The sequence below is a fragment of the Pelodiscus sinensis genome, chromosome 2 (assembly GCF_049634645.1).
Source record: "Pelodiscus sinensis isolate JC-2024 chromosome 2, ASM4963464v1, whole genome shotgun sequence".
In the NCBI taxonomy this organism is placed as follows: Eukaryota; Metazoa; Chordata; order Testudines; family Trionychidae; genus Pelodiscus; species Pelodiscus sinensis.
In genome coordinates this window covers 68,161,437-68,189,114 of record NC_134712.1, presented here as the reverse complement: position 1 = coordinate 68,189,114, position 27,678 = coordinate 68,161,437, and the positions used below count along the sequence as shown (strand labels likewise).

At 39.4% G+C, this 27,678-nt stretch overlaps 1 protein-coding gene across 3 annotated transcripts in view; it reads left to right on the top strand.

The window, feature by feature from the left end:
- The window catches only part of SNTG1 (syntrophin gamma 1), a 532,439-nt gene that overhangs the window by 297,037 nt on the left and 207,724 nt on the right, over nt 1-27,678 (top strand). For 2 of the 3 annotated variants that reach the window (XM_014577356.3, XM_006112171.4), the window contains 2 exons: nt 6,471-6,514; nt 6,617-6,658. In XM_014577356.3, coding sequence (XP_014432842.2) covers nt 6,471-6,514; nt 6,617-6,658 — 86 coding nt within the window. Of the gene's footprint in view, nt 1-6,470; nt 6,515-6,616; nt 6,659-18,739; nt 18,876-27,678 lie in introns of all 3 variants that reach the window. The other variant, XM_075920716.1, reaches the window with a different exon arrangement.

Here is a 27,678-nt window from a genome sequence, read left to right as displayed (position 1 = left end):
AATAGTTTAGATGCTTCAGAGAATCTGTCAATGATGGTCTGCAGGTGGTACTCTTGGGGTACGTCTAAACTACATGGCTCTGTTGACAGAGCCATGTAGATTTGTTGTTTTGGCAAAGTCAAATGAAGCCGTGATTTAAATGATCGCGGCTTCATTTAAATTTACATGGCTGCCCCGCTGAGCCGACAAACAGCTAATCAGCTGTTTGTCCGCTCAGCGCACCAGTCTGGACGCTCCCCTGCCGACATGAAAGCCCTTTGTCGGCAGCCCCGGTAAACCTCATCCCACGAGGAATACCGGGGCTGCCGACAAAGGGCTTTGAAGTCGGCAGGGGAGCGTCCAGACTAGTGCGCTGAGCGGACAAACAGCTGATTAGCTGTTTGTCGGCTCAGCGGGGCAGCCATGTAAATTTAAATGAAGCCGCGATCATTTAAATCACGGCTTCATTTGCCTTTGCCTATGTGTCTAATCTACATGCCTCTGACGACAGAGGCATGTAGTCTAGACACAGCCTAGGTGTGCCATAAGGGCGCAGTCATCAGCAAACAGCACTTCGGTGATAAGCCTCTCCAGTGTCTTGGTCTTTGCAGTAAGAAGTCTCAAATCAAACAGTGAACCATCCAAACGGTATCTGATGTAAATACCAAGATCTAAATCTCTGACAGCGTGCGTGAGGACTTGAGCGAAGAACAGGTTAAAAAGGGTGAGTACGCAGCCCTGCTCCATGTCATTGGAGATGTTGAATTTCTCAGATGACACAACATCCGAGAGTATCTCTCCTGTCATGTCGTCGTGAAACAGCTTGATGAATGAGATGAACTTTGTTGGGCAACCCAACTTCCTGAGGATGATCCACAATGCATCTCTGTTAACCATGTCGAATACCTTCGTCAGATCAATGAAGACAGAGTAGAGGTTCATATTCAAGGCACTTCTCTTGCAGCTGTCTCATTATGAAGATCATATCGACAGTACTGCGATTAGAGCAGAAATCACATTGTGACTCCGATGCGGGCAAAGATTTTCCCAGCAACGGAAAGCAGCTAGATACCTCTGTAGTTCCCGCAATTGGCTCTTGCACCCTTATTCTTGTACAGAGCAACTATCACAGCATCACGGAGGTCAGATGGCATTTCTTCCTCTTCCCAATACTGGTCAAGACATTATGCAAAACCTTCAGTGACTTATCATTAAATGCCTTGTACAATTCTGCGGGAATTCCATCCTTGCCAGATACCTTGCCACAACTCATCTGCCTGATGGCCTTTCTAACTTTGTCAATAAATGGAGGATCTCTCAAGTCTTCAAGGGTTGGCTTCTGAGGAATTTGTTCCAGTGCTGACTGATGATGGACGATTCAGGAGCTGACTGAAATACTCTTTCCATTGGTTATTAATGCCAGCCTTATCCATAATGAATGTGGTTCCATCTGCACACAACAAGGGGGCAAAACCAGACTTGGAAGGACTAAAGAGACTTGATGGAGCTGAAGAACTCCCTTGACTTATTTAAGTCAGCATAGTGTTGCACCTCTTCAGCTTTCTTCTCCCACCACTGATCGTGCATTTTGCGGATTTCTCGCTGAGCCTGGGCCTGGAGAAACTTAAACCTGTCTTTCTTAGAGATGGAGCCTGGTTCATTCTGCCACTCCATAAATGCCTTGATCTTGGCAAGCAAGTCCTCAATAGCACTGTTATTCTCGTCAAACCAGTCTTGATGATTGTGTTTCTTGGGACCCAGCACTGACTTCGCTGTCTCTATCACCATTTCTCTAAACTGGCTCCACTTCTGAATTAGACCTCCAATCAATGGTCTGTTGGCAGTCAACTTTTCATCAAGGCTTGACTGGAACTTGTGCAAATGAGACGGCTGCTGGAGTCTGGCAATGTTAAAGGCTGTTCAAATGAGCTTTGGGTGATGCTGAGCACTGTATATTTTGAAAACAGTGTGGACAAGCCTATGTTCAGTCCAGCACTCTGCTCCTCGCATGGCTCTGGTGATAAAGACATCCCGAATATCACGCTGATGAACAATGACATAATCTATCATGTGCCATTGTTTTGATCTAGGGTGCATCCAGGTAGTCTTGTATTTGTTTACCATCCTTAACACTGTGTTTGTAATGAGGAGGTCATATTCTGCACATTTGCTCAACAACAATAAGCCGTTGCTGTTCATCTTACCAACACCATGTTTGCCCAACGCTCCCTCCCATTGACTGTGGTCACAGACAACACGGGCGTTGAAGTCTCCCAACAAGATCAACTTGTCGTTGGCCGGCACTGAGCACAGAATGGAACTGAGATCAATGTAGAACTGTTCAGTTGTCTCCTCTGTGCTGTTCATGGTGGGAGCATATGCACTGATGACTATTGCATGCCGCTTGTGATTAAGCGGTAGGCATAACTTCATGAGCCTCTCATTAATACCGACAGGCAGGTCCGAAAGTTATTTCATCAGACTAGTCTTAATGGCCAGGCTGACTCCATGAATCCTATCCTCATTCTGTGCTTTCCCTTTCCAGAAGAAGGTATAACCACTAGCTTGCTCAGTGAGAAATCCTTCTTCAGCAAGCCTGGTTTCACTCAAGGCAGCAATATCAATACCATAGCGTGAAAGCTCTTTAGCAACTAAGGCTGTTCTCCGAAGAGGTCTTACTGTGTCCTCATGGTCCACGAGTATACGGACGTTCCATGCTCCCATTATCAACGTCTTTTTTTTTTTTTTTTTTGCACAACATTACCTGTGCATAAAAAATAATATTATAGTGGGAAAGCCTTTGCACAGAGATGATCCCACCCTCTTGGCCTCAGAAGTCAGAATCCAGTGGCACGAAAATATCGTTACTTCTGGATACTACCTAGGCTGCATTGGATGGCCATGTCACTTTAAATGCTCTGACATGCCCCACACACTCAACAGTGTGCTGCTGCAACGCCTTCTCAGCTGTTGAATCATAAGGATTTCCTCTGCCTGATCTGTCGAAGCAGTCTTCACATGCTGGGGTGAGCAAGTTCCTAACTCACCGAGGGTTTCAGTCCCATCGGTTACCCTCACCTGGTTTAGCCGGCCTGTCAAAGCTGTTGTCCGGGGTGTGGCCATTGCTGCATGCAAAACAACTACGTGGAGCCACAGGTGAAAGCTGGGTGCCGGTAAAAATCGATACTACCATGCAACCCCATACACTCCTTTAGTGCATGAAGCCATTCGTTAATGGCTAGCCAATCTGAGATGCTAAGGAAATAGGTGTTTTCTAAGCCCTGCCCTGTTCATGGAGATAGACCCCTAAATCAGGTTATAGAGGGTGCATATCTCTCTGCATGGGATTCACCATTAGGACCTTTTCTGCTGATGTCAGAGGCATTTCTTTCCTAAGTAATTTCTTGGGGGAATTAATGAGTCACCTGACTCACCACGCAAAAAATATCCAGAGGAGGATATGCCACCCACCTGCTATCTAACCCAGTGTTTGTGGCACTTACCTGAGATGCAGTAGACCCAGGTTCAGTTCCATCCTCAGCTCGTGAGGGTGAAAGAGTTGAACAGGGCAAGGCCGACTCATAAGAAAGTGTTCTAATCAGTCAGGTACAGACTATTGTACCTTTATTGATTCCACCCTTCCCCATTTAGAAAAGAAAGGAGCAGAACAATAAATAATCACGAGACATCCCAGAGATTATCAGCATTAATAAACTCACATTTAAGTCCCAGGCACTAACTATATTGTGCTATGCATTGCCTCATTACTGACTTTGGTCTTTTCTTTAGCTTTTTTATAATGATACCCTGTTGCATTAGTGGGCTATCCTGTTGCAGTCATTAGATGTCTTTGATAACACAGACTGGTTTACAGGTGTGTACCTGGGTTACCGTTATTCAGATCTACAAACTAAATCTAGTGGGAAAAGAAAAAACAAAATCCTATGCAGCCTTTTAATGTACAGGCAGTCCCCGGGTTACATACAAGATAGGGACTGTAGGTTTGTTCTTAAGTTGAATTTGTATGTAAGTCGGAACTGGTACATATTGTAGGGGAAACTCTAGCCAAACATTTCTCCAGAGCTCAGTTTTATTCTCCCACACCTCACTTCCCTCAGTCCTTTATTCTCAAGCTGAGGTGTCTGCTGAGAAAAGCCGCTCTGTGTCTCCCTGGTCTGCTGGGGAGGGGGGCACTAGCTTCACGTCTCCCTAGCCTGCTGGGGGGAAGCAGCTAGTGCGGGGTTGCCTCATCCCATTTGTAAGTAGGGATCCGATGCAAGTCGGATCCATGTAACCCGGGGACTGCCTGTATTTAATTACTTTCGCACAGGTGTCTAATTTGCAATTTTTCAGGAAAGCTGACTAGCCACCCTTTAAGTTCAATTCACAAATGTGAAGTACTTCCTGTATATAAGGAATGGTAAGATCGGATCCTGGACCAGAAAAATTGAGATGAAAATCCCCACTCCATTCAAATCCATGAGAGTTTAGCCATTATCTTCAATGTTTCCAGGATCTTGGTCTTGGTGACTTTTTTTTAAATCCTTCTGTGCTGTGCCTAAGTTAGTTATTAGTTTTGCAAACATTCTTGTGAATAGCATTATTTATATGAATAATGTTGACATCAGTGGCACTACTTATTTGAGTAAAAATGCTTTTATATATACATGTTTGCAGGATCAAGCCCTTGGATTCTAAATTCTTGTAGATAGAGACTTTCTTTTATTTCTTTATAGTGTGCTGTGTAAAGTGATGACGTATTATCATTTGTTCCTTCTAAAAATATGAACTAGTAAGTGGTTTCACTTAATTATTAAATACAGAAAATAGAAAAAATATTTATAAAATATATTTGTATCATAACTTATTTAAAGTCCGACTCTGGTCTGCGATTTTTAAAAACTAATATTGTGTATTCTAGTACATACTTACTCCATTCTGTGTTACCCTAGATTTAAGAACACACATGTTTGGGGATTTGTTTTCTCCTTGGCTGCGTCTAGACTACATTCCTCTGTCGGCAGAGGCATGTAGATGAGACACATAGGCAAAGGCAAATGAAGCCGCGATTTAAATGATTGCGGCTTCATTTAAATTTACATGGCTGCCCCGCTGAGCCGACAAACAGCTGATCAGCTGTTTGTCCGCTCAGCGCGCTAGTCTGGACGCTCCCCTGCCGACTTCAAAGCCCTTTGTCGGCAGCCCCGGTATTCCTCGTGGGATGAGGTTTACCGGGGCTGCCGACAAAGGGCTTTCATGTCGGCAGGGGAGCGTCCAGACTAGCGCGCTGAGCGGACAAACAGCTGATCAGCTGTTTGTCGGCTCAGTGCGGCAGCCATGTAAATTTAAATGAAGCCGCGCTCATTTAAATCGCGGCTTCATTTGACTTTGCCAAAACAACAAATCTACATGTCTCCGTCGACGGAGCCATGTAGTTTAGACATACCCTTCGTGTATGTTTGTTTATTCGGGAGTTAAGGTTTAACAAACAGTAATAATTATGAAAGGAATGAAGCAGTCTCTGACTGTCCTGGGAACAGACTGCTAAAACACTAGTGGGATTAGATAGACAGCCCTTTGTCTAGAACAGTGTATAAAAGTGTGAAGGTGTAACTGCAAAGATGTTTTCACATTTGTATGGCTAAAAAACCTTTCTTTCTAATGTGACCTGGTTACTATTATTCCTGCATTTGCCTTTGAGTTCAGACTACAAGTAGCATGCACATTAAGCAAGGCATCAAAGAGGTAGCTGTGATTAAGAACATTTTGCTTTGACTTACTTGAAACCCAAAGTCATTTGGTTTGAGATAAATTTCTGGATGGAATTCACAGTGTTTGTTTTTACTGGACAAAAACTCTTGAGTGGTTTGCATCCCCACTACCTAACGGGCTTCCTCTCCTGATATACAGATGCAGCTGAGATTGGCAAAAATGCAAGACATGGAGTTTGCTCAATTAAAAGCATAGGGAAAGTAAAGTTAAAGTATATGAAAGTGATTCCTATAGTGCTTCTTGATTCTAGATTGGACTTCCCTTCATGGTTCCTTAGAACTTGGATATGTTAAACTTCTGCATTGCAAAGTCCATCTTTTCTTAGTCATTTAGGACCCAATCCAGTGTTTTATCTCGAATCAGCAAAAGATTTAAACATTTTCTGCACTGAGGGTTAAAGGGGGGTTGGAGACCAAAAGATGGTCTGCTGGGAATCTCCTATTAAAGTTTTGTAGAGATCTTCCTTCCTTATCCCATCCACTTTTTGGTAAAATCTATATATTGGTATTGTAGTTAGAAATATTGGTACAGTAAGAAATCAGAATCAATGCCATGTATTGATGATAGTTTTTTTTAAAAAAATGTATTATTTGTTTCACTTTTTTAGAGCTTTCCCAAGTTGCAGTAATATGCTAGATACATTGGAAAAAAAAGTGTGTGTCTATTCAACATGCTGGACAAAATATCTAAATGAAATATATGCTTTCTATTGTTCACAGCTGAACTCTCAGGTTTGCTCTTTATAGGAGACGCAATTCTACAGGTATGTAAAACTTTTTAAATTATTTTTTTTCCAGAAAAGTAAACGGCAATCTGCATTTATGATATATAATCTTATCTTTCTTTCTTTCTTTCCCCTTAACAGATTAATGGAATTAATGTAAGAAAATGCAGGCATGAAGAAGTGGTGAGCTTGTATTCATTTTTTTTTAATCATGAGGGGTTTTATTTACTTTGCATTCGGTGCACCATCATTGCCTTGTTCATCATTATTTTTTCTAGACAGATATGACTATACCTCCTAGGTTGTCAAATGATCCTGCCTCTGATACAATTCACTCTCCATAGATTTTCTTTACTGCCCTCAAAGCAGTCCTTTTCGATTACAGTTTGGTTCTTTATTATTCGAGGTTTGAATGAACTTATTCCACGCTTGCTTTGTCTGGCCATCTATATTAAACTTCAGCAGTACTGTTGCTTTCTAGCTTTTCATTTTAGTTTCAAAAGCATTGTCAATCACTCCACATTGGTGGGAAATATTCCAAGAAAGCTTATTCTTCTGTCCTTCCTCCTGTGGATATCAGCTTTCAGAAAAGCTGCCCTTCTACTAAACCAATTTCTTTTGGGGGAAAATAGGACATTAAGGAGAAAAGACAGACATAGTGTGTATTTGAGAGATCTATAGTTTATATCTATAGTAGATATAAAGTTTCCTGAATTCTAGCTTCTAAGCTATTGGCCAGTCCCCTTTGACCTCCAGTTTCACATAAAATGTAAGGAGTTTGACTTCTCTAAATCCTTTCAGAATGTGGAACTCTGTAGAGGAGAAATAAATATCCATGAATGAGGAAAAGATGAAAAAGGGCATCCCTAAATTCCATTTATTAGAGCGAGGGAATTTATAGACAACATTTTACAATGTTGCTGTAATAACAATATGTACAGAAGCTTAGTTTCTATCACAAATATCATGAAGCGTAGGTGCTGGTACTGGAAGTACTGGGGATGTGGTATTCCATCACATGCAGGGTTTACAGCTTGGTTCAGTAGATTTCAGCACTCCTGCAAAGAAGATCTATACTCATTTAACAGCCTGTTATATATGAAAGCTATTGCTTTTTCTAATATGGTAGACTGCTGAAGGTTTGCCATACATATAGAAACAGCATGCTAAATGACAAACTGAGATGAAGTTGCAATGAAACATTAGTGCAGTGAGAAAGATTAAACCATTCTACTAATAGTACTTCTCAGAGTGCAGATTTTCTTTGGATTTGGGATGGAAAATATTTACCATTCTTCACTATGCTGCTTCCTCTAAGAAAGGCTTTATCATAATGGCTTTTGTGTACATAGGCCCTGATTCACTGTATTTGCAGGTTTTGGCCTTCCAACAGCTATCAGACTTGCATCTTTTCATATGCTTTACTGTAGGTATGATTTAAATTACTGTGAAAAATCCCTCAATGGAATTTTAATGAAGTACTGGAATTTTTAGGAATGGAAATTAAGGGACTAGTAAAGGTGAACAGTCACATGTCTACACACAGAAACATTCAAAACTGTGATGCTACATTTTTGTTCTGAGACTGTGACAGAGGCAGAGCTGTACTTTAAGAAACAATTGATGGTGTGTAGCCAAGACATAAAATGAAACTTAAACTGTGTTGGCTCCTTTTATCCTCACTGCCCTACCCCAGATTGATTTTTTTAAGTAAACCTATATGTTTGGCCTTCACAGTATTTCCTTCCTGGAACACGTGGAACACTGGTGTGTCTGTTTTCAAACTTTTTATTGCTTTGATAGCAAATACAAGTGATAGTACTGTGAACTAGACTTCCATTCAAATAATCATAATCATAGCAATAAACAGTAAGTAAACCTAGCACCAGGACCATAAAATAAGTTTAAATACATTTTAAAAAAGAAGATACCCAGACTCTGTGCCCATTGACGCCCTAAAAAGTCCATGATAGCTGTTGGTAGGTGCATAGCTTTCTAGAGTTTATCAAATGACTCGAATAAGGTGGTCTCTGTGGCTTCAGTGTTCTGAAATAGTAATATGGTAGAAACCCAATGTAACCACTAGCTGGAGTTAGCTTTGGAGAGAGCTTCTTTAGTGTTCTAAGTCTGCTTTTATTATTACTGTATTGGCATGCATTGCATGTTATGTGGTGTATTTAGGAACACCTCTGAGCTGCACTACCGAAAGATGCAGTTTGGAGGCATTCCTCTTCTACAACAGGGAAGCAGATGCTACAGCTCTTTGCATGAGGCAACATGTTTTCTGATTCTTTCCTACCAGCTTTTCTGGCTGGAGAATAGAGAGAGTGGAGCCATTGCTCTATCCACTTGCTCATAAAGAAAAGTAGTAATGGAACCTTAACCACTGTTGTGCTCCCTCAAGTCAAGTCACAGCTAAAGAGCTTATCTGAGTAGGTCTTCTATGCACAAGTTTGGTGGAGCTGAGGCCTTACTACTCTCTAAGGCCCTGGCCACATGCTAACTGTATGACAGTATGCCAGTCTTGATCTGTATGTCTTAGTATCATGTAAAATATTAAAAAAAAATAAACCAATATGATTATTACTCTGTGCTGCTTCCAAGTGAAGCCAAATTTGAAAGATTCAAGTATATGTACATGACAGTAAACAACCTTCTATATGTTTTATTAATGTTATTTCTCCTTCCTTCTATTTATCCATGAAAAGTTTCTGGGCTCCCAAATCTTTTGGCAGGACACGGGTCTTGTCTATATATTTCAGCAAACAATAAGCCTGTGACATAATTAGTGCAGCACAGGGCAACAGGGGATGGATCACTTGGTAATTATCTGATCTGTTCACTCTCTATGAAGCACCTGGAATTGGTCATTCTTGCAAGACTGGCTGTTGGGTTAGGTGTTCCTGTGGCCTGACCTGGATGGTCGTTCTTATGTTGTATTATATCATTGAGAAATTGTCCCTGGAATGTCACTGTGCTTTACTGTCAACTGTGCTAGGCAAATTAAGAATGATTTTACATCAACTTTCTTATGGAGCAATTTAACTGAGTGAGTGCTCTCTTGCTTAGGTACATATCTACCCATACTTTCTTAATACATTTAGTTTCACAGTCGTGGAGATGGGGTGTGTTCTGTTGAGCAACACAAATGGTACAGTATGAAGTGGTACAAAGTTCAGACTGCCCCACCAATGTGTCATAGGATCAAGGAAGGCAATAGAGAGGGCTGTTCAGTGGTTAGACCACCAGCCTATTACTTGTTAGAGCTTGGTTCAATTCCCTGCTTTGCCACACATTTCCTGTATGACCTTGAGCAAATCACACTGGTGTAGATTTTGGAAGGAATGTATATATTAGAACTTGGTCTTACAAAGTCTAAGTGGGGAAAAAAAACCCTCTATTAAAATAAGACTTAGACTCTTACATTAATTAGGCATTGCAATGGAGAGCACTGGAATGCCTAAATACATTTTAAAAATCTGGGCCTAAGTTTGTGTGTACCTTTAGCTTCCCATCTGTTAAATGAAGATAACTTTTTTACCTCAGTCAGGTGCTGTGAGGGGATCACAGGGATGGCCTTACCATGAAGCGAACTGAGGTGGCTACCACAGGTGCCAGACTGTGGCGTGGGAGAGGAGGAGGGGGTTGCCACTAGGACCCAGACAATTGAGACCTTTTAAAGTTTTGGCCCAAGCAAGGGGGCATGGGGGCGTCATTTGAGCTCCCTGCCTCAGGTGCCAAAATGTTGTGGGCCAGCCCTGGGGGATCAAGTGAGATGGTAATGGATATTGATACCTAAGATAGGTATAAAGGATGGTTTAGCCTTAATACATTTTACACTAAAAAATCATCCCTTTGTGGTTGTTAAGTATGAATGACTTAAGCCAAAAATCTTTTAGTTTAAGTGGTCCATAGAATCTTTGGCATGTCATCTGAACTGTGATGAGTGTTCTCCTGCTCCCATTGCTGCATATCAACAAACAAGGAGATTTATGGGAAGGAAATCTCTAAGCAATACTCCTCTCAGAGATCCGTCACATCATCTCTTTAGTTTGTGTCCTCACCTGCAGTAACAATCGGTGCATTGCTTAGGAGTTTTCTAAGGTCTATGGTATGATCTTTCTATTCTCCAACATCACATTACTCCCTTTCCCACCCGCTGCTGTACAAATTTGTCAAGTCTGGACCCTTTCAGGGCTGAAATTAGGGGTTATCAACTTTGACAATTATGGAGGGTGCTCAGAACAAGCATCCACTGTGAAACCTCTCTGCCTCAGCAAGAGAAAATATTGTTCCTTCCCACACCAGTAAGTTCAGCTCACCAGAAAATTCCTCACCATCCTGCCAATCTAAATTTTGCCTTGCAAATAACACTTAGTGAAACCCCAGTTCCACGCTCCTTGTAGTAGTTCAGTCCCTCTTAATGGACACTCAGAAATGATTATGTCCACTTTCTCCAAAGAACAGTACTCAGACACTAATTAGCCTGTTAACCCAGGAGAGGATCTATTATTTACCTTAATATACAGCACTGAGACAGTTTATAGTAAAACTAAGCATGATTTTTAGAATACAGATCAGAGATTTAAGTGATACTAAGCAGAGATAATAGAAACAGAAATGGTGCCGAATCAAAACTAAATAAAACATGCTTTCTTGTGTTACAAACATTACAATGCTTGTATCAGGTCATTTTTCATCTACAGTCACTTCTTTGCATTCTCAATCCATATATTTGAGGGATCCATTTGTCACAGATTCCAAGACTGTGGGCCCATGTGATGGGGTGGATTAAGCTCTGACGCCCCCTACAGGATCCCCGGGTTCTTGCCACACCCCATCTCAGCGAGAGAAGCAGAAAAAAGGTCCTCCAGGCAGGATAGAGGGGCTGTTTCTGTGGCAGCCAATCAGGACCCAGTAACCCAGTATAAATGAATATTCTGAGCTAGGGTCTGGCAGTTCTGTACAGGAGCTTCACCCAGGCAGGTCTATACACTGACTGAAGTTCAGTATGAGCTGAACTTAGATATGGGTAAGGACCAGGTCCAGTGTCTAAAGAGTGGCCACAAGCCTACTACAAGAACCAATAGCAATGTGGACAAGGCTAATCAGATCCTAGCCTCAGAACATTGAAAATGACAAAGCAGAGACCTTACGTGGCACCCCTTTGCCACAGAGGGGTGCTCACAAGCAGGTGGACACCGTTACAGCCCCATTGACCCTTAAGTGAAGGATATTGAAGAGGTTTTCTTCCTCCTTTATTATAGTCCAGGGAACCTTTGAAATGTATGTTTAAATTGTGTCCCTAGATATTTTTTTCTTCTCTGTTGCTTATGCACCAAGAAGATGCCATTCTGTCTTTCTCATTCTCATCTCTGTTAGCTTTCTCTGTGGACTAGGAGGTTGTCTACACTTAGCTTCAGAAGCATGGTTATTGTCCTTTGTGCCAATGTAGCATTTCAGTGTAAACATTACGTCTGTGTCTACATTGGTGCGATCTTGCGCAAAAGAGGCCACTTTTGCCCAAAAACTTGCTGCCTGTCTACACTGTCCGTGAGTTCTTGCGCAAGAACACTGACATTCTAATGTATTAAATCAGTGCATCTTGCGCAAAAACTCTGATGCTCCCGCTCAGGAATAAGCCCTCTTGCGCAACTGTTCTTGCGCAAGGGGCCAGTGTAGACAGGCAACATGAATTACTTGCGCAAGAAAGCCCTATGGTTAAAATGGCCATCAGAGCTTTCTTGCGCAAGAGAGCATCTACAATGGCATGGATGCTGTTGCCCAAAAGCACGTCTCTTGCACAAAAGCACATGACAGTGTAGACGCTCTCTTCTGGAAGAGCTTTTGCATAAGAACTCTTCCACAAAAGAGTTTTTGCACAAGATCATGCCAGTGTAGACATAGCCTACCTGTGTTGACAGGAGGAATTTTCCCCATCTGCGTAATTAAACCAGCTCATTGAGAGATGGCAACTAGGTTGACAAAATAATTCTTCCATTGACTGTCTACATGAGGACTTAGGTTGGCTTAATTACACTGCTCAGGACTATGTATTTTTTTTCCAAACCCCTGATTGATGTAGGTTAAATTGACCTAATTTTCTAATATAGATCAGACCTCAGTTGCAAATGAATATCCATTGTCTCTAACATCACTCTGCTTAGTTTATAATGGAGACACAGGCAAACAGGCAGAAAAACCAAACTTGTGTATCAAATGCCTCCGCCATGCATAGGAACATATTACCAGCATTCATACATAACTCTTCATACACAACCTAAACATACATCACAAAGCGATATTGATGATCGATCGTGCAAGAAATATATTACAAGACAACTGTTTGGGTAAATATTCTGACAACAGTGTGTTGGGTGTGCCCTTTGCAGCATACATAAAAAGGTTGGTAAGACTATAGGTGCCTAACTTTTAGAGGTAGCTCTTGGCTGAATGGCTCCATCCTCCAACACCCTATCACCTAGAACACTGCTGGTGCATATGCTGGTCCTTTAAAGGGCCCTACACCATATCACTTTGGCAACTGCAGCCAAGTTTGGGAGCCACTAGTGAAGCTGCAAATGGTTTTCTCTTAAGAGTACTATAAATGTAGCATTGGCCACAAGAGCTTTTAAAATCCACCCCAGCATGTCTCTAAGTCACTCACCCAATCCACAAGCCAGGACAGATTTCAGAAGTAGGGGCTCTGTCTTGCACTCCTGTTCTGGAACCATCAGTTAATAATGACATGTGGTCCCCAGAGGGCTAATTCTATCTATGCCCTGTGTCTTGCAGACAGTTCTTTGAGGATCTATTATTTATCTTAATACACAGCAGTGAGACAGTTTATATTAAAATTAAGCATGCAGATGTTTATTAATAAAGATCAGAGATTTAAGTGATACTAAGCAGATATAATATAAACAGAACAGAAATGGTGATGAATAAAAACTAAGTAAAACTCGCTTTCTTTTGTCTCAAATTTAGCAGGTTGGCATTACAGTATTAACGGAGCCTGTTCCATGTGGCAGGAGAAATCTAGATGGGACAATATTGGTCACTAAAATCAACTGCAAGGCTCCTCTTGACTTTGGTAACAAGATTAGACCCTTAATTCTTTCCATCTATGTTGGCCATACAAATAAAGGGTTCTAATTAGTGCCAGTAATGATGGTGGTTTCTGTGATATGACTATGCTGCAAATGGATTATTAAGACAATCAATTTATTTCTATAAGTAGCCATTATTCTGTTTGCTAAGAAAACCATTTCTGTTCTTTTATATTTTTAACATACATTTGTGTTGCCATTGTGCCAATGAGCCCCAATCATAGATCAGGGCCCTGTTGTACTAGGCACCGCACAAACACAGAATAAAAAGATGGTTCCTGCCCAAATGAGCTTGCTTTATGCTAGATTATGTGTGTTCTGCTTTGACTTTCGAAGAGTCAAATCCTGTTTGATGCTGAGCATCTGGCAATGCTCATAGAATTTCCAGGTGCTTATCTCTTCTATGGATTTGGCTATAATTTCGGAGGGTTTTTTCCTAGGTGAGATGAATGGCTCATTGTTCCTCCTCACATTCTTTAGTACAGCTGGAACTTGTTTATATTGAAATACAACAAACGTCCTTCAAAGTCTTATCTAGAGATAAGTTTTGTTCGTTTTGTTTCAGACGCTATTTTTCATTTTCCCACCTTGAATTTTGAGTTTTACAGAATCTAAAATATATTGGAACTGTAAGTTATTAGTAAATGCTAAGGGTTTGTCTACCCTGCAAGGTAATGCATGGCAAGCCAGGGTGTAAATATACGCCATATCAGTTTGCCATGCATGAACTTGCCATGTGGACACTGCTACAAAGTGAATGTTCTGAGCTGCTTATAACAGTGATCATACAGGCAGTTAGTGTGCAGCATGCTGGTGTACTGTAGAGTCATTATCCAATTGTCTAAATGATTTATTAATATTCAGTTATCAACCTGAATCCCAAAATGATCTAACTATACCATAATTTCAATTTTATATCTGACATTTTGAGTCGAATCTAAACTCAATTTGGTAGTCCACATAGTACAGTACGATAAGAATGGCATTTATGCTGAAGTGCTGGTGGGGGGGAGCGGGGAGGGAATTGCTTCATATCCTGAGTTGACCCCAAACAAGAAAGATTTTACCTGATCATTAAAGTGATTATCATTTATGCTAGATTTTATTGGAACCATATACATAAAAGAGAATGTGCAGATGCTAAATTAACCCAATGTGCTTAAGGATAAGTGACAGCTGCATAAAACTATTGTGTTTAGGATGTTGTTTTCTGTGTTTTCTGAAGCTTGTTATTGTGAGATTAAATTTCTGCTTAATAGACCAAAAAGGCAGAAAAACAATATTAAAATACACCATAGTTGAAAGAATGTTGTCCTTTTGTTCTATAATGTCTTGGGAAGGAAAAGTTTGATTCCTACTCAGAATAAAGAATTCTGAGTCACTGCTGGGGGAAGGTGGTTATGTGCTCCAATTATTACTAAAGTTTCATGTGGTATTTTAGTGTCTAGGCACTACAGCAATGATTGCTAGAGACATTTCAATGACACATTATTATATGTGTGGTCAATATTTTTGAAAAAGAAATAGTTAGCATCCACTTGCCAAAAAAACAAATAATCCACGTGAATGCACCTATAATTATGCATGAAAACCTGTACATGTGGTTATTTTTCATGCACAATTACCCATTTCACACTGTTCTGCAGTCATGTGAAAAGGGTGTGCATTTTAATTATTTATTTATACACTCAGCCCTCATCCTCTTTTTTATGAACTCTGTTAAAAATGAACTTGGAAAATCCTACTGCACTAAGGTGACCAGTATGCCAGGACAAATCTTCTTAGACATTTTCCCCTTTCCCTCCTCACCATTGCCAGTCCTGAGGATTTGTGAAAGTGTTTGCTATTATCCTTTCTCTTTGTTCAGTGCTAGCATACATAGGACATACAGGATCCATGATGTGCATCTTGAACCTGATATGTAATGTGTATGACAATTAAAATATGCAGTGTTAAATTTTTTATAAATTGTCACTCATTACACATCACTGCTCCCCAAGACATCTCCATGCTTTGAATCAAAGGAGAACGTAATGTAGGAAGTTAAGGTAAGGACCAAGGATCCAAATGTCCTGACTGCCACTTGACCTTCTCACTGTGTTTCTTTGTACTACTCATTCTCTCAAACTCTCTTTGTCTGTTTTCCACATGAAAAAGGGAGAAATGTTTCTTATGTCACGGGGGTGTTATGATACATAATTGAATCTGTGGAATAAAAGTGCAACTATTATTATTGTAGGGAGGGATGTGGAATGTGGTTGGATAATTCAGTATGTTTGTACAACTAATGCAAATCTATACAAGAGCCTGTTCAGACACACTAGTTTCCGCAGTCATTTTGTCAAGTACTGTAACAATTAAAAAGAGAGTCCCACATATCATTGTAGGTGTTTTGACTAAATAGCCTGTATTGGTTCCAAGTTTGCAAGGCAATTGTTGTCTGTTGGTAGAATCAATCTTATTTTTTATGTTGTTGATTACAAAGTAGCAAATACAGCTTTTTAAATTAAGTGTATGGGTGGAAAGTTCTTATTTGATTTGTTGTTTTTAAAAGAGTTAGTTTGTGCTGTTTAACCAAAAAAATAATTCTTCATCACAGTCGTTAGTTGGAGAATAATTGACGTGAAGTGTTTAAATCACGGGACTGAGAGTCAAGAGATCTGGATGTGACTCCCAGCTTTGACTTGTTTAGCCTTGGGCATATTGTATTTCCTTTCTGTCTTTGTTTCATTGTCCACAAAGTGGTGATAATACCAATCTCATGGGATTGGTTGTTGTGAGACTTCAGTCACTATTGTTTGTAAAGTGTTTTAAGCATATCTAAGGGAAAGGTCCCTGAGAATCTATTATTATTATTTATTATTTATTTAATAATATGTTATTTATATGACCATGATAATGCAACTTTTCAAGTTCAGAGTAACAGTCTTTCACTATTATGGTGTTGAGCTCTATGCCATATTGCACATTTTACATTATGTAACTATATATTACTCTTTTCCTTGATTTGATAAAACTAGACATGAATTCTAAGATCTCTTGTATAATAGTTTTCTATAATCAGAGCATTAATAAACCACACATTTCTCATTGAAAATAAGAGTTTCTCAGTCACCAAAAGATATAAATAGTCAAATAACTCATCCCTACCTCTCAACTCCTCTTTTTTTCTATGCTGTCACCACTGCAATTTAACAGCACTACTAATATATTTACAGTGTAATTAGTGCATGTTGTTTGAAATTAATTATAATCTGTTAAATGTTTCAGTAATTATCTGAAATAAGTGTACATACACTGGCAGAGATTCAAACAGACTTGTAAATAATTTGCCATGTTATTCTGTGTTGCATAAATAGTATTTAGACAATCATTCACACTGGGATCATTCATTCTATAGTCTTGTGTGGGCACCTTTGACTCTTTTTTTTTTTAATTTCAAATCTATCTGTGGTGTGTAAATTGTAATTTTAATCCATTTTGTGCCAATCTCAAGTAAAGTCTAATATTCATCCATTGGCCTCATTAATGTATTTTAATGCTACAGAATCAATCAGCATTACATATTTTCATAATGTATATCTCTTTTATTCCTCTGCCTCAGGATATGTGTAGTTAGATAAGAGTTGTGTTACTGAGATTCCATCTATTTCCACTAGTTGGCAGTCCAGTTAACAACCTCTAATATAAGAAACATTTTCACTGTGAATTGGATTGAGTGAAACAGGAGCAATGAGATATTCATTACTAATAAGTATCTTTAAGGATGAAAATGATTGTTTGCAAGTGCTCAGGAAAGTGAGGCTCAGAGTGCAGTAGCTAGAGTGAAGCCTGAGGTGATAGGTAACATACTATATTATTAAAAAAGTTTTGTCATTACACTCCTTCCCCATTTTGATGCACAATTTTATTACTGTTCAAATCCTGAGCTTCTCTTGAGCTGACTGATCACTGGTTGGGTAGTGTGGTAGCGCAAACCAGCGGTTTTCTCACACTGCATCACACCTTGTGTGGACAAGCTGTTAACTGGCTGGGAGATGCCACCAGCTCTGCTGGTATGGGCGATTGCAGCTCCCGAGAGTCGTGGATTGCTGTTCTCAGTCAATGGGAGCAGCTGGAAGCAGTGTCCTGATCTGCACCGCTTTCTACAGCTCCCATTGGCTGGGATCAGTGATCCACGGCCAACGGGAACTGTGATTGCCTGAACCTGAAGAGGTGTAGGTAAACAAAGCGCCAACTAGCAATTTGCCATTATAAGCCGCAACCCCAAGTTTGAAAAATCTCTAGACTATAAACTACTTTATTGACACCACAAATGTAAACCACTTTGCTTGTGACCTGGTTTACATAGATGTAATACCTTACTCTACAGTTTTCTTTTGTTTCCTTAAGAAATCAACATGAGTAGTTTTTCCAAAATGTTTTTGGAAAATATCAGTTTGTAAACAACATTTCAAATACAGAGCTGTGTTTGATTTGACTTTTTGCTAAGGACTCCCATCTTTATTTGTTTTGTAAAGAGCTATGCATAACTGCAGTGCCATGCCAAGAAACCAGAAAAAGAAAATGCATGAAGAGCACCAAACCTCGATTGCCCTAAGATTGTGAATGGGTGGCTTATTTATTTCAGGTTAAGAACACAGATGTGGCTACTTGAAAATACACAGACTCATCTGTATTCGTAACTTGAGATAAATATGCCAAAATAACCCACTGGAACTGGACATGTGAACACAAATGAGCATTTGGTACCACTTTTAGTGAACAGAAAGGCAAACAAATAAAGGTATAAAAACATTTTGCAGACTGAAATCAAAACAAGTGTGGGAAGGGGAATAATCTTTTAATTATCCTTTCAAAATTGTCTAAGTGAAGCAATTTACATTAACACTGTTCACCAGAAAAAAAAGTATACATTTACAATATTCACCACACAGCAGTATGTGAGACACAACTATTGTTATTCCTTTAAACAAGAAGAGGGGACACTGTGTGGCATGTTATACTTCTGCATGGTGATTGTTAGTAAATGGGCAATTTTGGCCACAATAAATTTAGAAGGGCACAGGGAGGGAGTGCTGAGTGCTTGTCTGATTCCTGAACGTTCTTCAGGTCTTTTTTTTTTTCTCTACAATGGGTCTTTGTCTTTTGACAGTTTGTTCGGTGGAGGAGGAAGAGGAAAGGAGAATGGACCCTATGTATTTTTCAATAGTATCCAGTGTTGGACTGTTCCAGACAGATACATGGAGGTTTCCAGAAGGCCCAACCCATACTTCTCAACCAATAGTATGGTATAGTATGGTACTGGTGTATTGGTATCTGTATGTCAACACTGGTCCCTTAGTTCCTATTTTCTTGGGGTGTAACCATCTTCTAGTATAACCCTGATAGTCTTGGTGTTTCCTTATACAAGTCTAAAAGCCAGCACTTGCTATTCTACATGAGGTGGGATTTTTTTAAAGGAAGGGTCCAATAGAACTGAACACAGTAATAAAAGTTAATGGATAGTAGAAGAAACAGGATGCTCCTCTCATTTTATATTTACTGATTATGCAGATTTTGTAGAATTTCTGGTAGAGTCCTGTAGCAGTTTCTATGACCACTGCCACAATGCGTGCACACGCACATGCACATGCACATGCACACGCACACGCTGTTTTCTCTGCAAGTGGGCTGGAGACAGAAGAATTCAATGAGAAAGTGCTACCCCAAAGACAATGAGATATGTAATTTAGTAAATTACAGTCCTATATTACTTTATATGACCTGGTTGAATCCACAACACCTCATTGAAACAGAAGACAATAGTTTTCATCATGCAAACACTAGAAAGAAAATACCTACATGACATTTTCCATAAATAACAGCTTGTTGGTGTGTGTCCAAATGCACTATGGACACTTTGGGAATTCTTGCAATATGTTGTTCTGAATTAAACCCCTTTTCCATAATTAATCTCAATATAGTACACTAGTATATGCAAGCTTCTACAGACATGTTGAAAATAACTGCTAGTCTGTCTTACCTATGCCAAGTTCTCTAACCAAATTCTTGTATAAATATATACATACATATAAATCAAATATAAAATGTTCCTTGTTCAAAATCATTGAACCTATTATAAATCATCTATTACTTTTGCATTATCACTCTCTGAGGGAGAGAGAGAGAGAACTATGTTAGAATAAAATGTGTGAACAGTACCATTTATTATGAAGCATCCAAAATGTTATAAAATACATGCAGTCATTACTCTACTTTTCACTGAATGCAGGCATCTCTGAAGTAAAATAGATCAACAATTTAACTATGCACAGAAACATATAAAATATTTAGGGTAGGTAGAGCATACCTTTTTCAAATGAAATGGAAAGTGAGTGTGTGTGTGGTGGGGGAGGATGAGAATGGAAGGAGGAGAGATTTCAAATTTCCCCAGGATGTGCTAAAATCCTACTTTTTAGAAATACCAAGGGCATTAATGACTCAGCAGACCAGATCTTTGGTTTACATTTTATCTAAAATATGGCACCTTCAATAATATAGTATACCTTGTAGCAATGCATTAGTTCAACAGTGACTCAAAAGGAAAAGTCTGTTTCTTGAATTGCCACCAGCAATTGCCTAATATTTAAGTGTGCCTTAGAGCTCTCCTATCAGATAGAGTAGTATCTCAGTCTGACTTGCTCAGCTTTTCAGATCTCAGGAATAACATTACAAGGTGATCTGGGATCCCAGAATTACTTGAATTTGAAAGGTCTGGCTTTTCTGAAGGTCAGATTTCTTAATTTGTGAATTCATTTGTTGCAAATTTCAACACACTGGCTCAGCACCCATACAGCAGCACTTTAATTATCATTTTTTGATTTACTTTTATTGTTCGTGTTTCAGGGTTGTTGGGTTTTTTTCTTAAAAGGGAAAAAGTACCTCACAAGTATTGCTATCTATACAATATGACTTGTAATAACTTACCCCAAATGGTATTAACTGTTGACATAAGCAGATTTCTCTGGGGTTAATGCCTAATTAGAAAAATGAAATAAAGTAAGAGCTGCAAAGGAATAAAGTTAAATATAAATTATAACAAACACAGTTTTAGATCAGCTTTATGCTAAACTTTGAAAATCCTGAAGATCATGTACTACAGGCAGGTTAAATCTGAAATTTGTATTTTCAGAGGCTAAACTACAAACCTGACATTTGCACTTTCATGGAGCTGTTTATACATCCTCAAATGTAAAATATCTACCCTATCCAAAAATGTCTCTGATTCTTTGCAAGTTTTGCAAATCTGGGTGCATTCAATACTGCTATGCATATAAGCCCTAAGACATGGAGGCTAATGAAAATGATCCAAAACTTGTTAGGACATATAGTTTATTATTACAATTATATTTTCACTGTAGGATTGTGACTATATTAGGGCTGCTATGTATATTAGGGCTTGATTCAGCAAAACAGTTAAGTGTGTGCTTAAACTTATGCATGTGAAACACTTTGCCAAATTGGAGCTTTTTAGTGCTTTGGACATGTTGTTCTCTTTACATATTTGCAATCTCTTTCAAATAGATGTAATACAATTATTATTCTATGTCTGGAAGGTTGCCCTCACAGAGAGGGGAAGAAAAAAGTTTTTACATGGCTTTCAGTTCTTTTATCATTTGATTATATCTAGGTCAGAACTCCAGTACTTTTCTCAACAGAGATTAGAGCTTGGGCCAGGGGCGGATATAGGCCAGGGTGAGCGGGGCGGCCGCCCCGGGCCCTGCACTTCAAAAAGCCCCGCGCATGCGCCGTGGTAAAGGGGGGCCTCGCGAAATTGTGCTGCCTTGGGCCCCGCGAAATCGCCATCTGCCCCTGGCTTGGGCAGCCTCATAAGTGGAAATAGATCCAAATATTGATCTACTTCAAAGAGAAGATTGGCAAAGGATTGTGCTTTATGTAAAGTGATGCTCTAATAACTTTTAGAGTTGAGCAAAACTAAATACTTCTCCATACATTCTGATACAAATTTGAAAATAGATTTTGATTTCAACCACTTTAATGGTCTTATATTAATTTTCCATTCATATCTATGTGCTCATCCTTAATGAGTACAAACTCTTGTGAAAAATAAATGTGGAGCTCATATTTCCTATAAGTTATTTTCACATAGTAGACTTTATATTTTAATATTCAGTATACTCTGTATGTGTCCTCAGTCCTATAATGGGAATTTAGCATGGTCATACTCTTCTGTTTGTTTGGATAGTTTTTTAGCATCAGGGCCTTGGCATAGTTCCACAAGTCATTCAGACCAAATTTCAAGAAATCTCTGAAGAATGTTCTGAAGTCCCTTCCTATTCAAAAAGCACTTAGAAACATATTAGTTCCTCATTCAGAATCTAAATTAGGAACAGCAATAATGCCAATTATGTAACAAACCAATATACTAAGATATTTTGAATATGTCCGTCGATGGAGCCATGTAAACTAGTTTACCCGGCATAGTTAATGAAACGGGGATTTAAATAATCCCCGCTTCATTAAAATAAACATGGCCGCCGCGCTGTGCTGACGATCAGCTGATCCAGCACAGCGCGGCAGTCTAGACACAGATCCATTGGTTGGGGAAGCCTTTGCCAACCAATCCCTTATGCCTCGTGAAACAAGGTTTATTTCAAAATATTTCAAAATTTATTTCAAAATAATGGAATTGCTGTGTAGGTACTTGCATTGTTATTTTGAAATAATGTCAGTGTTATATAGATACACCCTAAGTGTTTCCAGGGGATAAATTCCATTAAAAGATCACTAGCATATATTAATATATTTTCTAATATTACTATTCTGTGTAAGCAGTTGTAGTTATCATAGGAATATTATGCAGTTGTGTATCTGAGGGTAGGGTTCACAGGCAATTTGTGTATGAAAATATGTCCAGATTATGAAAAGTAGAAAGCTCCTGAATTAAAATAGAAAATTAAGTGGAGGACTTTCTGAGGTGAGAATACTTTTCTTATATACCTTCCATCTTCTGAGAAGAAGCCATATAGATGGCCCAGGAAAGTGATAAGACCTTCTCCGGATATTTCAGTTTATTTGAATGTTCTCAGCAATGTTTGTTTGAAAAAAATCTACAACTTGCAGCACTTCTCCTTAACAGTGTATGCTGCTGCTGATGTCTCTGACGGGTAGATGATGTCACACAATTTCTTATGAACAGCCCCAGGAATTGTGCCTAAAATAAGATATCCTTTGTAGGTGTATAGTTTGCTATCATGATGCTAGTAACATTCATGAATTTTCAGTTGACTTATAACATAGTTTTCTTGACTTTGGAATACAGCTCTCTATCTAAGCAATCCTTTCTGTTTAATTTAGTTCAGTTTAAAGGCTTTTACTATATACCACCATAATACCTGGTGAGATATATTAGGAAATAGTTTAGCTGCCTTTTCTAGATCTGTGTAAGCTAAATTTATATTAATCTATTTCATCTTGTTATGAACTTTTATGGTGCTGTGCAAAATGTTGATGATTGTAGTGGAGATTGTGAGGAACTCAGAGAGTGTAGTATCTTATTTAGTTTCTTCAATTTTAGTAAACGTTTTTGTCTGCTATCATTCAGAGGTAAGTATGGCACACATCTTCCAAAGAAGTTTAGAATGCAAGAATAGCCATAGAGGGTCCTTTTAGCCCAGTGTCCTATCTTCTGACCATGGCCAATGCCAGATGTTTCACCAATAATGAACTGAATAATGAATGGAAAATAATCTTATCATCCATTTCCTATTTCCCAATCTAGCGTCTGCCATTCAAATGCTTAGGGAAACCCAGATCAAAGGTTGGAAACTCAGATTTTGGCTAATAGCAATTGATGGTCCTATCCTTCATTAACTTATCTAATTCTTTTTTATCCAATTAGTTTTGACCTTCACAACATCCCCTGGGAACAAGTTCCATAGTTCGTGTTGTGTGAAGAAATACTTCCTTTTTACTACTTTAAACCCTGTGTCTATTACTTTCACTTGGTGACTCTGGGTTCATGTGTTATGTGAAGGTGTAAATTACGCTTCCCTATTCACTTCCCCTACACCGTTGATGATATTTTGGACTGCAATGATAGCTTCTCAAGCTTAGTTGCCTCTTTTTCAAGCTTCACTAGTTTTGTTTTTTTTAATATCTCCTCTTACGGATGATGTCCCATACGACTAATCATTTTTGCTGCACTTCTCTGTGCATTTTTCATTTCTAATATATCTGCTTGGGATGGGATGACTAGACCTGCATTCAGTATTCAAGATGTTGAAGTACCATGGATTTCTACAGAGGCAATAGCATATTTTCTGTTTTAGTATCTATCCCTTTCCTAATGATTTCCAACACTCCGTTAGCTTTTTTGACAGCTGCTGCACATTCAGCAGATGTTTTCAGAGAACTATTCATGATCATTCCAAGATCTCTTTCTTGAGTAGTAACAGTTAATTTAGATCCTATTATTTCATGTGTATAGTAGGGATTATATTCTCCAGCATGCATTACTTGCATTTATCAACATTGAATTCTTCTTAGTATCAATTTTGAAATGGAATGGCTAGCGAGTTACCAGTTGTCACTGTTGTTTATGATGTTTATCTCTCGAGAGGAAGCTTGAATCAGCTTGAAGTGGGGAATCAGGCTTGGATGGCAAAGGATGTGGGTTGCATTCTTTGTTCTGCCATTCTTGTTTTATGTCCTGTAGCAATCAGTTAACCTCTCTATATGTGTTTCCTATTTGTACAATGATGTATAAAGAAGTACTGTTACTTTTAAACCCAACAGCTTGTGGGGATGCTTAGCTATAGCATCTCGCAGGACTACTGTAAGGCTTAATGCAAAGGTGGAAAACCTAAGGTCCGAGGGCCAGATACAGCCTCCAGCTTTCCTGGATCCAGCCCCCAAGGCTCAGGGCTCAATCCCTGGGTTTGGGAACCCATGCTGGCTCTCCAGCCATCCTCGCCCCTTCCCCTCACTGCCCTCCTGTGGGGCTGGAGCACACAAAATTTTCTAGCCTAGGCCCCCCTAGTCTCTTGTGTGGGGGGGGGGGGAATGTCTTTCTCCTTCTCAGTTGGGGGCCATGTCAGTGAGGGTTGCCTTGTTTGTTAGTTTTTGCTTTTCACTTCTTTGTGGGCCACAACTGATTTTTCTGTGGGGCTGCAGCCCCCAATCCAATAAAGGTTCCACACCTCTGGTTTAATGGGTAAAACCCACCAATGCAGAGGGCCAGAGCAAGTTTTATATTGCTGCTCAAATGAGGGCTAGATGGGGACTTCAGCAGCAGAAAGCCCTTGGGCAGGCTTTCTGCACAGGTGTGAGTTTCACCTTAATGTTTAATGCTTTTAAATTCTTTGAAAAGAGTCTATATGGAAGAGGAGTGTTTATTTCTCCTGTGATTGTCTTTAGTTAATCATCAAAGTAGGATGAGGAGCATGCTGATAATTGTTGGAAGCAGATGTTCCCCAGCCACTTTTTCTGAGGGTATGTCTACACTACACAGCTTTTAGCAACATGGCTAAGTCTAAATTAAATGTAGACACTGTCAGAACTGTTGCTGACAAAGGACTTCCACCTCCTTCTAGTGGCTTTTACTTTGTCAACAGAGGATAACTTCTGTCAAAAAGTAATACAGAGGTAGCTGTGTTAGTCTGATCTTGCTAAAACAAAAGGAAAAACTATGTAGCATTTTAAAGACTAACAAGATGGTTTAATAGGTGATGAGCTTTCATGGGCCAGACCCAGTTCCTCAGATCATATTCTAGAAGAGAATTGGCATGACCATATATACCAAAGGAATACAATGAAAAAAGTGAACATATTACTAAACTGACAAATCAGATTTAGTACAGAAGGTGAGGTGAGGGAGAGGGAGGTAGGGGAATAGCTATGTATGAGTCAATGAATGGCTAATCAGGGGTGATAAGTAGGGAAGCTATCTTTGGAATAGTTAAGGTAATTAGCATCTTTGTTAAGGGCCATTCGTAAAATGTCAAATTTAATCATGAAAGAAAGTTCTGAGGTTTCCCTCTGTAATCTGGTGTTAAAGTCTCTTTGAAGTAAGATTCATGTAGTAAGGTCCTTAAGACTATGTCCAGGTAGGTTGAAATGAAAAGCAACTGGTTTTAACTTGTGAAGATGTCTGATATCTGATTTGTGGGCATTAATTCTTTGGCGAAGTATCTGAGAAGTCTGTCCAATATACATATCAGAAAGACACTGTTGGCACATAATGACATAAATTATATTTCTGGGTGAACAGGAATGAGTTCTTGATCATACAACTGATATGGTTAGGGTCAGTGATGGTGTCACCAGAGTAAATATGTGGAGAAAAAATTGATGCTTTACGAATTGGCCTTAACAAAGATGCCAATTACTTTAACCATTACAAAGTTAGCTTCCCTACTTATCACCCCTGATTAGCCATCTGTTGACTCATAAATAGCTATTCCCTACCTCCCTCTCCCTCACCCCACCCTCTGAACTAAATCTGATTTGTCAGTTTAATAATGTGTTCACTTTTTTCATTGTATTCCTTTGGTATATATGGTCATGCCAATTCTCTTCCAGAATATGATCTGAGGAAGTGGGTCTGGCCCATGAAAGCTCATCACCCATTAAACCATCTTGTTAGTCTTTAAAGTGCCACATAGTTTTTTCCTTTTGTTCTGTCAAAAAGGCACTGTTTACACTAGTACTTGAGGTAGCAAAGTTTTTTTGGGGAGTGAGGAGTTAATTACCTGTGAATGATAAAAGCTTTGTTGCTCAATTGCCAATGTAGATAAAGCCTGAAGAGTCTTTGACCTCACTTCTTTCCTCCCCAGGCACAATCTGGACAATGTTGGATACTCACTCACTTTGCCCCAACAGCCAAGCATATTTCTCTTTCTGTAGCTGGATAGGTGATTACATCTGATTCTTTCAGATGTGGACCTTGTTATTGCTGCTCATGCCTTTGTCACTTCTAGTCTGGCTTAGTGCGGTATCGTATCTGTGTGGCTTAACCCTAAATCAATCTGTAAATAAACGGTTGCAATAAACGGTTTATTCAATGGGACCATGCAGTGGCAGTATGCATCACCAGGGCTGTGTGCCTGACTATTCCTCAGTGGAACATAAGGTGTCATTTGTGACCTATAAAACTTTAAATGCTTCAAGTCCATGTCTAACTGCCTGTTACAACAGCAGCTCATTTGAACCGCATCCCCCTTGTTATAAAAGAAAGGGGATGCTGACACACTGTTCTCTGTAAAGACCTGTTTCCTTAGAAATGGTTTCCACCTCCCCCTCTTCCAAGGTCATCCAAAGTCACCTGTATTTTTGGAGCTTCTGGGTATGGTGCAAAGACTGTGGGTGTGCCTGGGGTATTGGTGAAGAGTTGAGGCAGCTGAGAGTTGGATTTATATCTACCAGGAAAGTCTGGTGGAGGTTTTGAACAGTGTGCTTTGTTCTAGGGAGGGAAAGAAGGAGGGAGGCAGAAGTGCTACTGTTTTGGGTGACTTGTATTTTGTAACTCCCATGTTGTAATTGTGTTTCACATATGGTTTAAATGTGTGCCAATGGTGCTTTGGATGAGTGCCCTCTGCTGTGGAGTTTCTTGTAGACTAGAGTCTATAAATACATAAACGTTAAACTCCTTGGTTTTAATAATCTCCACATGGTGCTGATGGCTTGTAAATCTCCATATAGAGTTGATGCTTGATGGCATGGAGGCCGGTGGATAGAATATTTACCAATCGAGAGCTAGGAGTTAGAGTACATGATCTGAGAATGCATTGTCTTTGGAATGGCATTTATTAACGGCGTCAAGATTAGTAAGACAGGAGCATAAAAACACTGTCACAGCATTTTTTCATGCTTCTGTTTTACAAAACTTTTTTTCTGATTTGCGTACATTGTTTCATTTTGCTGACACATCTCAATTAATTTTGAGAACATAAACATGCAACTAATCAGTAATCACAGGTCTATTGCAGTCCTGATTGAAATATTACTGCACTTTGTACTATGCTCCTCAATCATAATTACTATTTAATTGAAAGGGTTGAGCACAGTAATATTTATTTGAAAGGCTGTCTG